At 38.5% G+C, this 14,075-nt stretch overlaps 2 protein-coding genes across 2 annotated transcripts in view; both read left to right on the forward strand.

The window, feature by feature from the left end:
• HTR1E (5-hydroxytryptamine receptor 1E) overlaps window positions 1–14,075 on the forward strand; it is an 89,620-nt gene that overhangs the window by 70,258 nt on the left and 5,287 nt on the right. The gene's annotated exons all lie outside the window — the stretch shown is intronic.
• LOC100151959 (transcription elongation factor A protein-like 8) lies at window positions 12,688–13,307 on the forward strand. The gene has a single exon (XM_013992666.3). It carries the CDS (start codon window positions 12,881–12,883, stop codon window positions 13,232–13,234), a length of 354 nt encoding a protein of 117 aa, XP_013848120.2. The 5' UTR covers window positions 12,688–12,880; the 3' UTR covers window positions 13,235–13,307.

Raw genomic sequence — 14,075 nt, forward strand, 5'->3', positions numbered from 1 at the left:
ACTTAATGACCAGCATCCAAAAAGTAGAGAAAGGGAAAAATACCTTTGCAGAGGAGAATCCTGGCAAGCACTGCCTTAACCAAGTGATAAAGATTAACATCCCCAGGGCTGTCATGTGGACATGATGGGATGAGAAGGGTACTTCTTCACAGTTTTCTTTCCAAAAACCCATAACCCCGTCTAATCATGAGAAAAATATCAGACAAACCAAGATCAGGGGTCATTCTGCAGGATACCTAGCCAGTTCTCTTCAAGGACATCAAAGTCATGAAAAAGAAGCAGAGTGAGAAACTGTCACAGGCCCAAGGAGCTGGGAAGTGTGATAACTAAATACTTTGTGACAAGCTGGGTTGAAACAGAAAGAAGCCATTAAGGGAATAACTGGTTAAACCCAAATAAAGTCTGGAATTTAATAGCAATGAACAATTTCTCTCTCTTAGTCCTGATAAACAAACTATGTAATGTAAGATGTTAACAATTGAGTAAAACTGGGTGATGGACATACAGGAACTCTCTGTACTGTATTTAACAACTTTTCTATAAATATGAAATTATATCAAACTAAAAAGTTTACTTATCCCATTGTGGGCTTCTGCCTAGAGCACAGGAAAATTTTAGAACTAATAAATTGCCAAATCCACAAAGCACAGTTAAAGAAGTGGAAAGCTAAATGAATTCAATAGCCAGGGTGGAGTGGCAACAAGGAAAAGCAAAGCTTGCTCTTCACTGAACAAAGTATTATTTGTGTAGTAGTCTGAGAAGCAAAATATGTTCTGAACATCACAAAAACTGAGGCTTTCCTTTACAGGTCAGCAGAAGCGATAAGGCAAAAGCCCAAACCAATGGGCTAACTTGACTTTAAAGAAATGAGTATGTTCTGGCTATCCAATAATGACTATGTTTAATAATAGAAAAGGCTCCAATTTAAAACATAAACAAATTGGACAAACTCTTCCAATTTGGGGAAGTTCCCTGAGTTCTCTTTAACTCTATAAATTATCTAGGATATTATAATACCTGACCTTTATATTATCATTGCCAAAGCAGTAAAATCACTTTGCAAATAAACTGTATCATCCTCCTGCCACCCAATCCTCTAAATTACTTTCTTTTTCCACTCAGGCCATCCTCTGTTTTCAATCCCACTCCACTCATACTATTTACATCCTCTGGCTTCATTAAAAAAAAATCCCAGCCACCCTCTTGCCTTTTACACCTTTTCTGGATCTGTCATCAAACAATAATCCCTTCAAAATGATTGTGAATGAATGGAACTAACTGAATAGGTATGGATGCATATATCTGCTTTCCACATAAGCTTTATGAAAACAGGAGAAACTACTCATATAACTTGCCCTTTTTCTCATCATCTTTGATTAAAAACACTCAATTGTGTTACCAAAAGAAGCAAGGAAGGCATGGGCATAGTTTGTGGTACATGTGGTTTGAACTTTCTTAAAAAGTTATTAAAGTCAAATTCACAAGCCAACTACGAATGTTTACTAAGGAACTATGTTAAGTGGACTGACAAATGCACAATATTTCATTCAATATAGAGAATGTTTACATTGTGTTTCAACACTTTTACTGCTGAAAAGTAAATTTAAAAGGGATGGATTAAACATTCAAAGACACAAACACAAGTAAATATCCCTTAGTTCAATATGGAGATAACAAATCCATTAGTATATCTATATTTAAGCATGCTCGGCAAACAACGGACTGAACAAATGTTTACTGAGTATCTGTTAGGTGTCAGGAAATGTGCAAGCACTTTGGCAAATGCTGTCTCATTCAATTTTTTCAATAAAATGTAAGGTAGATATAATTATTCTTATTTTTCAAACTGTAGAACCACGCTTCCAAAGATAAAATCACCTAAGGATAATGATATGTTACTTCAGGTAAATAATATTAGCTCCTTTAACTGACAAACCCCAACCTATCAATGGTTTAACACACTAAAATGTTATTTCTCACTAATATCACCACCTAATGCAAGGTGAAAGTGGGGAGGGGTTGAATCCTGCCCCACCTGGTCATTCAGGAACCAGGATACTACCATCCCATTCAACTGGTGGATGGAGATTGACAGCAAGGATAGTGCATCAGAAGTAACATACCACTTCTGCTCACATTCCATTCCCCAAAATTGATCCCTATTCTGCTATTAGGGGAAGACTGAGTGCTTTCTTGCTAACTTAAGGAATGGGATAAAGATGTGTATCACTACTGATGGTCGCCATAGTACAGAAAGGTCTAGCCACTTTAATAAGGAGAAAAAAAAAAAAAAGGTATACAGGTAAGAAGGAAGAAATAAAGGCTTTCCTATTTGCAAATGGCACGTTCATCAAGGTAGAAAATTCCAAGAATCTATCAAAAAGGTCCTATAACTAGTAAGTGCATTAAGCAAGGCTGCGTAACACAAGATCAACACACAAAGCAAATCACGTTTCTATATCCTAAAAAATAAACATGTATAAGCTGAAATTAAAAACACACTGCCATTTATAATCACTTCAAAGAAAATAAAATACTTAGGTATAAATCTAACACAACATGTGTAGGACTTGTATGCTGAAAATTACAAAGTGCAAAGGAAGTAAATAAAAGGAGGCTTGAATAAATACAAATAAGTAAAAAGAAGGCAGAGTTACAACAAAGAATACCAATAATTATATTAAATGTAAGTGATCTAAAAGGCAGAGAATATCCAACCAGAGGCTGTCTATAAGAAACTAACTTAATAAAGACATGTATTGGTTAAAATTAAAAGGATAGAAAAACATATACACAATGCAATCATTAATGAAAAGAAAGCTGGAGTGGCTATATTAATATAAAAAGTAATTAGCAGAACAGAGAACATTATCAGGGATAAATGGAGATATTACATAATAATATAATAGTTGATTCACTAAGACATAGCAATTCTAAATGAGTTGCATCTGATAACAGAGCTCCAAAATACCTGACTCAAAACTAAAGGGGGAGATTGGCCTACCTGCAATTATAGTTGGCGATTTTAACATTCTTCTCTCAATAGTTGATGAAACATAAGTAAAGGTATAGAAGATCTGAACAATTCTTTCAAGCAAGTTACATAGAACAATCGCAGAATACACATTTTTTAAACACACATATAACATCATCAAGACAGATTCTAAACTGAGCTATAGGGAGTTCCCGTCGTGGCGCAGTGGTTAACGAACCCGACTAGGAACCATGAGGTTGCGGGTTCGGTCCCTGGCCTTGCTCCGTGGGTTAACGATCCGGCGTTGCCGTGAGCTATGGTGTAGGTTGCAGACGTGGCTCAGATCCAGCATTGCTGTGGCTCTGGCGTAGGCTGGTGGCTACAGCTCCGATTCGACCTCTAGCCTGGGAACCTCCATATGCCACGAGAGCAGCCCAAGAAAATGGCAAAAAGACAAAAATAAATAAATAAATAAACTGAGCTATAAAATAAGTCTCAATAAATTTTAAATGACTGAAATCATACAAATTATATTTTGTGAGTTTGAGCACAATGGAATTAAATATCAATTCTCTAAAAAATCCATAAAATCCTTAAAGGTTCTGAAGTTAAGAAATGCACTCCTGGAGTTCCCATATGGCTCAGCAGAAATGAATCTGACTAGTATCCATGAGGATGCAGGTTCAATCCTTTACCTCACTCAGAGGGTTAAGGATCCGGTGTTGCCATAAGCTGTGGTGTAGGTCACAGATGCGGCTCGAATCTGGCATTGCTGTGGCTGTGCTGTAGGCCAGCGGCTATAGCTTCGATTCAACCCCTAGCCTGGGAACCTCCATATGCCACAGGTGCAGCCCTAAAAAGACAAAAAGAAAAGAAAAGAAAAAAAAAAAAGAAATGCACTCCTAACTATTGCATAAGTTAAAAAGAAACCATAAAAGAAATTAGAAAAGATTTCTGACTAAATAACAATGAAAATACAAATACTATAATTTGTAGGATTTAGCTAAAATAGTGTTTAGAGCAAATTTTTTAAATTCTAAATTCTTACTTTATTAATGAAAAACATTTTAAACTAATTATTTTAACTTCTACATTAAGAAGCCAGAAAAAGAAGAGTGTGTTAATCCAAAGTAAAGGGAGGAAATAATAAATACAAACTCTGAAAATAATTAAAGCATAGATAATAAAGGGAATAAAATCATTCAAGAGGCTGAATAATAAAACTGAAAACCTTTACATAGGCTGATCAAAAACTAAAATTACCAGCATCAAAAATGGAGAGAACATCACTAGACATTACAAGCATTAAAAGTGTATGAAAGGACTATTATGACTAACTTTGTGACTATGAATATGATAACTTAGAAAAAACTGACAAATTCCCTAAAGGATATAAATCACAGAAGTACAAAAGTGACACCATAATAAACAGAAATCCTAAAGGTCCTGTATATATTGAAGAAATTGAATTTATAACTTAAAACCTTTTCATAAGGAAAACTCAACATACAAAGGGATCCACAGGTACATTTCATAATATTCACAAACAAATCACATTGATATTTCTATTTTTTCAGACAGTTTTTTTCTTAGTTCATTTTTTAAGGCTGGCACAGCATTGATCCAAAACTAGGCAACATCAGTACAGGAAAAGGAATTTTCAGACAAATATCTCTCCTGAACATAAACACAAAAGTCCTTAACAAAACATTAGCAAATCAAATTCAGCAATATCTAAAAAGGCCAATACACTATAACTGGGTTTTTTTCAAGACTGCAAGATTGGTTTAATATCCAAAATAAATTACTATAATTCATCACATTAACATAATAAAGAAATGTATCATAAAATCATCTCAATAGTTGAAAAAGAAACATTTGATAAAATCAAATATCCACTTATAAAAGCTATCACCAATTTAGAAATACAAGAAAATGGAATTCCCATCGTAACTCCTTGGTTAACGAAGGATGCAGGTTCGATCCCTGGCCTTGCTCGGTGGATTAAGGATCCGGCACTGCTGTGAGCTATGGTGTAGGTCACAGACACAGCTCAGATCCTGCATTGCTGTGGCTGTGGTGTAGGCTGGTGGCTACAGCTCCGATTGGACCCCTAGCCTGGGAACCTCCATATGCCGTGGTGCGGCCCTAAAAAGAAAGACAAAAAAGAAAAAAGAAATACAAGAACATTTCTTCAAATGTTCAAGAACATTTCTAGTAAAAGGGATCTAAGAAAAACATAGTTAATTTTGTATTAAGGGTGACTGTTGAACATTTCTCCCTCTGATATCAGTAACAAGGTAAGAATGTCTGCCTTCACCTCTATTCAGCATTTTACTGGCATTCTAGTCAGTATGATAAGGCAAGACAAAGAAATAAAAGCAAAAAACTGGAAAAGAAATAAAACTGTCTCTATTTGCAAATGATTCTATGACTGTTTTCATAGAAAAATTCTAAGAATCTACAAAATAGCTACTAGAATTGATGAGTATTTAGTAAGATCACAGATTTAAAGTTAACATCCACAGCATTTATCCAAGCAATAAAAATGGAAATTGAATTACAAATACCATTTGCAAAAACATTAAAATGCATAGAGATAAATTTAAAGAAATATGTGTAAACCTCTACACTGAAAATTACATATATTACTGAGAGAAATTAAATGCCAAAATAAATGAAGAAGACTACTTTCTTCACGGATTGAATTGGAATCTAGTATCAACCAGAACGATCACCTTTTGTTCATTTCTGGGGAACCAGTGAATTGTGAGCTGAACAGGCCTCCAGTCACCTTCAATGGCCCTCACCCGGAGGCAACCTTGGCCTGCATCCTATACTTGGGGCATGGGAAGCACCCACTCTGAATGGGTCTGCATCCTGGAGGTCTCTGCTGGAGCAGGTGGGGCATCAGGGATGGTAGGGGCAGGTGGGGCAGGTCTGAACTGTTGTTCAAGTATTAAGGCTTTCCACAGGCCAAACAGCATGGTGTTGGGTTGCTGGTCTATCTTTTTAAGTGGAGTCCTGGCAGCAAGAAGGTAAAGCCACATTTGCTTCCAGGTTACTTTTACCTGGTTACTTTTATAGCCAATTAAGACAGCTTTTGGCTTTCTGAGCTCCCTCTCTGCCTCAGGGCTTTCTTATAACCCAAACCTGTTCCTGGGATTTGTTGGTTCCTGCCAATCAGCAATGGATTGCCCAACACCATGAACGTCTTATCTTATGACTGGGTTCAGTGTGGATAATAGCGCCTCGTACCAGGTACTCCAGGTGGACTGAGGTATCTTGGCTTTTACTCCTGCAGTGAATGTGGCCCACTCAGGGCTCAAATACAGGGCTGTGGGAGGTCTGTTTTACCAAACTCCCTAAGAATTTATTTACCTCCTCTAGATTTCCACATGCCCAGGGAGACACCGCCCCCCTCAGTAGGCCAAGCCTCCCTGCAGGATAGAATAATATAATCTGAGGAGTGAGTACCCTGAGTAGCTAGAGACCCCTGCGAATGCCATGTAGGCACTGCTGGAGGCTGGGGTGTGTGGTCATGTTGCTCACTTTCTCTGCTTCCTGACTGGTCAGAGAAATGCCATCACTCCCACGTCCCAGAGCCAAGCTAACCTGCTGGGATATTTTCCCCGGCCTTTTGTTGGAACTTGGCAGCTATCTCAATAAGCTCAGCAGGAGTATATTCTCTCAGCATGAATGTTTCCTGAATTGGGGGCTGCCCCACTGGATGGGGTTGTTGTTGTTTTCTTTTCTATTGGGGTAAATAGCAGGGGGCATTTCATCCACTTTATTGTCAATCACCATAACATCCTTCTCATTCAAATCACTTTCACAGGGATTCTACCTCTCAGCATCCCAATCAGGCTTTGTTAGACAATCGGATCTTCATACTTAGCAGCTTGTGGCCTCCTTGCTTTGCAAACCAGCACACTTAGGACTCTAACTTTTTATCCTGCTCTCTCACCTTGTCTGCCAGCCAAAGCTAGCAGAGTAATGGACACTACACACCCTTTTCCAACCTCAGCTTTCTTCCAACTTTTTTTTAATAGCCACACCGTGGCAATGCAGGATTCTTTAACCCACTGCTGAGCAGGAATTGAACCTGTGCCTCCACAGCAATCTGATCCACTGCAGTCAGATTGAGAATCTGCACCACAATGAGAACCCCCTTCTTCCAACTTCTAACTTGAGCTCCCACCTCTGGTTGGACACCCGTGGCCAGCAAACTGCCCACAGTAGAGACTAGCCCACAGCCAGCCCTTCATTTCCTTTCTTTGGTTCAGTGCACCATGAAGAGTTTCTCAAACAAGCACACTAAACTAGCTAGGGTTCCAGGGTATACCCCAAAGCATCTGACATACAGGTCACCCTTTCTCACACAGAGGTCAATGGACTGCTCGGGATTTCCCGCACCATTACCTCCTTCCAGAGACCCACTTCTCCAATCTCCTAACTGGTTCACCAATAGTTGGTTTTAATTCAGGAATTTCCCAGGTGAAATCTGAAACTCCTCATGTATGAAGAGCAAGGAGAAACCAAAGGAAAAGGTAGACCACTCTAGATGAGTAGGTGGCTGGTCTACTAAGCAATGGCACTTGCATATGAGGCAGGTTTTGAGTGTCCACGAGATGAACAGATCTCTGCATTTGTCCACCAGAATCCTTCGTCATTATATAGATGCCTTAACTGGATGCAATCACTTATAATGTCCAGACAATCTCAATAATACCTTAATCTCTCAAGGCTGTGTCCTTTAAAACCATTCCCACTGCAGGAACTGTCAGCAAAATGTACTTTCCCCCAAGGGAGGGAGGAGCCTCCCATTGCCCATTGTCCGCAGGTCAATCAGTGGTCATGTCCTCTGGATGACCTCCCCCCATGATAAACATAAAACCCAAAACTATTACACTTCTCAGAGAAAATAGAGAAAAATAACTTTGTGACTTTGAGGTCAGAAAACACTTAAGGACACAGGAAGCTCTAATCATAAAGAAAACATGGATCACAGAAATGTAATCAAAATTAAAGTTTTCTGCTTTAACTAAAGATATCATTAAAAAATGCAAAGGCAAACCACAGAGTGGAAGAAGAGGTTCACAAAAGATTGTTCTGACAAAAGACTTGTGTCCAGAATATAAAAACATCTCCTAAAATTCTGTTATCAGATTTCTTTGAATTTTTACAATGATAATGTTTTCCTGTTATTAGGAGTATAGTAACCTCATAATAACCACATGCCATGTCCCAACCACAATTTAAATAAATAAATAAGAAAAAGAGAAGAAAGAACCCCACACTCTAATACCTCCTCTACACCTTCCTTTGCGGCAACTAAAGATCAAATTGAGAAACATACTACTACTATCCACCCTTTCTTTCCCTTGGACAAGCAAAGAAAAATCTTTACAAAGGCTGGGGAAGTGGATTTACAAACAATTAGGGTGATAAAAGCAGTAATATGAGGACAAGCTGCCTCTCCTAAAATAAAAAAAGAAGAAACCAGCACGTAATTTTTAAATGATTTGAAGAAATCTGGGCAAAATGAAAGCAATCAAAAAAAGAGATAAAAGAAGATTTACGGCAAATTGTTAATAGTTATTGAAAACCAAAAGACTAGATAAGATGGCGAAATTAACAAGGAGCTGAATATGCTCATAAGCTCACTGGTGACTGGGGCTCTGACTGCCACTGGGATAATACGAATCAGGCACTGAAGCATCTCGGTAAATGGGAGCAGCATGCACTGAGCCATTTAGTTTACACTGATTCTCTTCTCTTTGTAATTCTAATGAAAAACCATTTAACTATGGCTTTGGACTCCAATGGTATCTTCCATGTCATCACTAGAACAGGAACTGAGAGTTACAAACCATCCCTCTACCCCACCCCACTGCAAGATGTTCCTACATCAACCCCTGATGGATATATCTGGTTTTAGCTATGATTATTGCAGTTAATCTTCCATTCTAGGGGACTAGTAAAAGTTTAGCGTGTTGACAGCAGTATTTGCACTGGTTCTGCAGAATGCATTTTGAGTTAAGCGTTATTATAGTTCCTCCTCCTCCACTATGTGAGACGCTAAAGACACTTAAGAGATTTCCAGGTGCTATTTAACCACCACTGTTCTAACTAGAAACCATACTACCTCCTAAGGAGTGATTATAAACCCATGCGTTATTCTCTTAAGAGAATAAAAGGAAACCAAGAAAACTGAGGTTGGATCACTTCCTAAGGATGCATGTGTCTCCGGCCTCTTCACTGCCTCCAACATGATCTCTTAAATTGCTCAAGGAATTCTATTCACCTGGTATCCCCAGGCCCCACTGACTCCTAGCCTCCCCATTTACTGCTTTGCTGCTTCCTCTTTTACATTTCATTCACTCCAAAAATGTTCTCTGTCCCAATTTAAAGGATAATGAGTGAAGAAAACTAAAAACAGCCTGGTTAAAAAAGATAATCTCTCATCTTAAAAAGAAAACAACTTGACTCCACATGTCCCTCCAAAGCTAATGTCATATCCCTCTGCTCCCCTTTTCAATAAAACTCAAAGTAACGGCTCCTATTCACTGTCTCTATTTCCTCTCCTCCATTCCTTCTTGAAACCGCCACATGCAGCCTTTCATCTCCACCACTGTACCAAACAACTCTTACCAAGGTCAAGAATGTCACCCAGATTGCCCAGCCATGTTAGCAGTATTTACACCTTGTATCACTTTCCCTTACTTGATACACTTTCTTCACATGCTCATGGGATGGAATTCCCTCTCATCATTCTCCTCCACCTCGGGAGCCTTTCTTGTCTTTTAATTTGCAGGTTCCTCCTTACCTACTTGACTTGAAAACTGTGAAGAGTTCCAAAGTCCAGTCCTCACACTTGTTCAATCCATCATAACTCCCCAGGTGATCTCTCATCAGCCATTCAAAAGAATGTATTATATGTGTTTTTATGGAAAAAAAACTTCAAGATAATGAAATGAAAAAAAAACATAAAGATGGAAGTTGGATGTGTTGCAGGAGCTTGGAGTGGCTAATATACAGGGATAGAAAATTTAACTTTTACTCCAAAATACTCAGACACAAATAAACCAGGAAGTCATGGTGTCACAGTAAAGAGCTGACAGTGCAGTTCCCCCAAACTGTGATGTTTTTACTAATTTAACTAGAGGCAGTTAAAAAGATGAAGCAGGCATGCATTCTACCCTCCAGAAATGTATAGTCTGCTGGGGGGGAATGAAAAAATAAATAGTTACAAAGCAAGGAGCAAAATGGTGTCCCCAGAGAAATGACAATTAGGCGTTATGGGAGCTTATATAAGTGGAACAGCTTAAAAGCTCAATGAAGCTGAATTAGCTGATTTTTTTTTTTTACTGCACGCTTTTGAAATTAATGCATTTCCTAATTGCCTCTATAATCATATACAAATTTCTAAAGTTTTCTGTCCCTATTAATGCTACTCTATGCTCGCAATCTTAGAATGGAAAAGCCTTCTTACTAAGAACTTCTCTTTCCTACAAACCCTAAGAACCCAGGAAACACATAGCTAAAGATTCATATTTGGAGAAAAAACTTTATTCACTTTATTAAAGAGAAAGGGGTCAAAATAGATAAAAACATGGAACACCAGGAGAAATAGAGAGAGGTTGCTTGAAGCAGCAGTAGATGGCTCAGCTGGACTCTGAACCCAGGTCTGTCTGATTCCAGAGCCCAGACTCTTTCAATTTTATAGCCTGGTCTCAAAAATAAATGCAAATTTAAACAGATCATAAAAGGAGGGAAGGGTACCAGTGGAGAAAAAAACATTCAGTTTACAAGAAAGAGGGAATTGTTGATGGAGCCAAAACCCTGAAAGAATGAGAGAAATCGAAGACATTCAAAAGTAGGTTCATCTACAGAAACACTGGAAAAACATAATGGAGACAGGCAGGTAGAAGGATCCTCACTTAACTGCAGGAAGATACAGATTACATTAAAAAAAACTGCCCCAGGGGATGGGAGGAATGGACTGGGGGTTTTGGGACTGGCATATGTACAATGAGGTATATGGAATCATTGGGCAATGGGAACCTGATTTACAGCACAGAAAACCCTTACCTAGTGTTCTGTGACAATCCATGTGGGAAAAGAATCTAAGAGAGAATGGATATGTGTGTATGTATGACTGGGTCACTTTGTTGTACAGCAGAAATTATCAAAAAAAAAAAAAGAGTTCCCGTTGTGGCGCAGTGGTTAACGAATCCGACTAGGAACCATGAGGTTGCAGGTTCGGTCCCTGCCCTTGCTCAGTGGGTTAACGATCCGGCATTGCTGTGAGCTGTGGTGTAGGTCGCAGATGTGGCTCGGATCCCACGTTGCTGTGGCTCTGGCATAGGCTGGTGGCTACGGCTCCGATTAGACCCCTAGCCTGGGAACCTCCATATGCCGCAGGAGCGGCTCAAGAAATAGCAAAAAAAAAAAGACAAAAAAAAAAAAAAAGAAATTATCATAACCTTGTAAATTAATTATGCTTCAATAAAACTTAAAAAAAAAACAATTGCCCCATTTTTTGTCTTTAGTGAAAGCATTACTTTTTCTTTTGTTTTCTATATCTAAAGGATAAATGGTGCTCATTTCCCTTCTTCTTGTTTTTTGCCCTACAAGTGGGAGAAATTAAATTTCAACCTGGATCTCACTCAGGCTGGAGATTTTTATTTCTGCTCCCTGCCTTCCAGTCACCACTTCATCCAAAGACTGCCCCCACCTTCACTCCTATTTCACACAAGACTCACCTGCTCTTGCCCTTCTTTTAGCATCCTTTGCTAAAATCATTATGTCTTTTAAGCCTAATCCACATCAATCTATGTCCCTTCTTAAAACTACTGAAACACCAGTTTTTCTTTGAAGTTTTCCTGGACCTAATACCATAGAGCCAAATCAGAGGATTTGATCTGTATTCTGACCAGTAGTCATTAGCTGTGAATGCAGATTTTGATTGACTTGTTCTCATGAATATATATTTATATTTGACATTACTTTTTAAAAATTCCTTATAGCTGTGCAATCAATAAATGTCATTATCTCATTGATGGCCCAGCTTAATCCAGCTGTGCAATAGACAGATGATTGATAGATAGATAGATAGATAGATAGATAGATAGGGAACACAAATGTTAACCAAAACTAAATGAATTTTTTAAACGTAGAGATCTTTGAGTTTGGTGATAATGCTGTTTCAGAGTCGATTTACAGTATTACTCTGAGAACAATTTTCCATAAACATCAAAGTAACATTATATGCTTTTTTCCCTCTCTTTTCTCCAAAGAAATGCACAGTGGGATATGTAAAATGTCAGAAATAATTAGACAAAATTGTACAATTCCATTGTGGCTCTAAAATACCTCTGGAGTTGAGTATTTGCTGTGAAACTTTAAAATCTGGTTTGTAAGCTGCTTATTATAAACAATATTTTTTAATTAATGGTTCCAGAATTTTTAAAGCATATTATGTGACTATATGTTTCCAAATATAAAAAGCCTTATAAATATAAATAAGAAAGTAATCTGAGTAGCAAAATAGACTTTGCATTTGTTAATTTCTTCCTCAGAAAGAGTTTGGGAACTTAAAAAAAAAAGTAGTCTTTGAATAATAATCTAAAGATGAAATTTACTAGTGAATATAGCAAAACAGAAACAGACATTGAGAATAAACACAGAAGGAGTCGATGTGTGCCTAAGTCCTTATAGTCCAGGGCCTGTTTCCCTATAGCTGCTCCCTATTGCCGGAGGAGGAGAGAAGTACCCCGGATCCTTTCAGGACTCTTGGTCTTTTGGGAGCGACCCAAATCGAGTGAGGGAAGAGGGAGGAAACACCCCCTGCATCCCTGCAGGAATAATTTATTCAAAAAGGAGAAAAGAAAAATACTCAATATGCAAAAGTCTTGTGAAGAAAATGAAAGAGAATCACAGAACATGCCACAGGCCGAGGAAGACCGCCCTTTGGAAGATGTACCACAGGAAGCAGAAAGAAATCCTCAACCTTCCGAAGAAGGTGTAAGCCAGGAAGCTGAAGGAAACCTTGGTGCAGGGCTGACTCAGCCTACCCAGGGATATAAAGAGGACACTCTGGTTAGGCATTTGGATGCTGAAGAAATGATAAGAGGAGTAGATGAGTTGGAAAGGCTTAGGGAAGAGATAAGAAGAGAAAGAAACAAGTTTGTGATGATGCATTGGAAGCAAAGACATTCACACAGCTGCCCTTATCCTGTGTGCTTTAGACCTTGAATTTTTTTTTTTTTTGGTCCGATATTAAAATCTAGCCCCTGCTTTCTTTCTGTTAGCATTTTCTGATGTACCTTTGACTTTCTTTTTATTTCTAATCATCTGGTGGAGTTTTGTTTTAGGTAGTTTCCTTGTTACCAGCATCTGGATTTTGTATTTTGATATATTTTCCAGGTCCGTTTTCCTGGAAACTTCCAACTGGGAAGTTTCACACACGTGCATGAAAATATTTTCATTCCACATTGTAAAGAAAAACATAACAGGGGAGTTCCCGTCGTGGCACAGTGGTTAACGAATCCGACTAGGAACCATGAGGTTGCGGGTTCGGTCCCTGGCCTTGCTCAGTGGGTTAACGATCCTGCGTTGCCGTGAGCTGTGGTGTAGGTTGCAGACGCGGCTCGGATTCCGCGTTGCTGTGGCTCTGGCGTAGGCCAGTGGCTACACCTCCGATTCAACCCCTAGCCTGGGAACCTCCATATGCCGCGGGAGGGGCCCAAGAAATGGCAAAAAGACCAAAAAAAAAAAAAAAAAGAAAAAGAAAAAAAAGAAAAACATAACAGGTTACAGAGCAGCATATTTAGTATTAGCTCACATATATAGGGGAAATTCTCAAATTTGTGTGTGTGTGTTTGCACAAGTATGCATGTGTGTACACATACGTGCATATATCGAGAATTTGTGCTTATTTCTTGTGTGGTGTGAGTTTTCTTTTTGCTTAAATGTATTTTTTAATGAACACATCACTCAAAAAGAATTAAAGTTTTTTTTATATAATTAAGAGTCAATCAAGTAATTTGCAACCAGCTTATAAGGGCAATGGGGGCACCTAAACTGATGAGAGAAT

Source organism: Sus scrofa, chromosome 1, assembly GCF_054392235.1.
Source record: "Sus scrofa isolate SSC_HxYL_T2T_F1_AM1 chromosome 1, Sscrofa_HxYL_maternal_Yorkshire_Landrace_v2.0, whole genome shotgun sequence".
Taxonomy (NCBI): domain Eukaryota; kingdom Metazoa; phylum Chordata; class Mammalia; order Artiodactyla; family Suidae; genus Sus; species Sus scrofa.

Excerpts from the sequence above, each read along its gene's own strand:
- LOC100151959 (XM_013992666.3), top strand. The coding sequence starts at position 12,881 with ATGCAAAAGTCTTGTGAAGAAAATGAAAGAGAATCACAGAACATGCCA.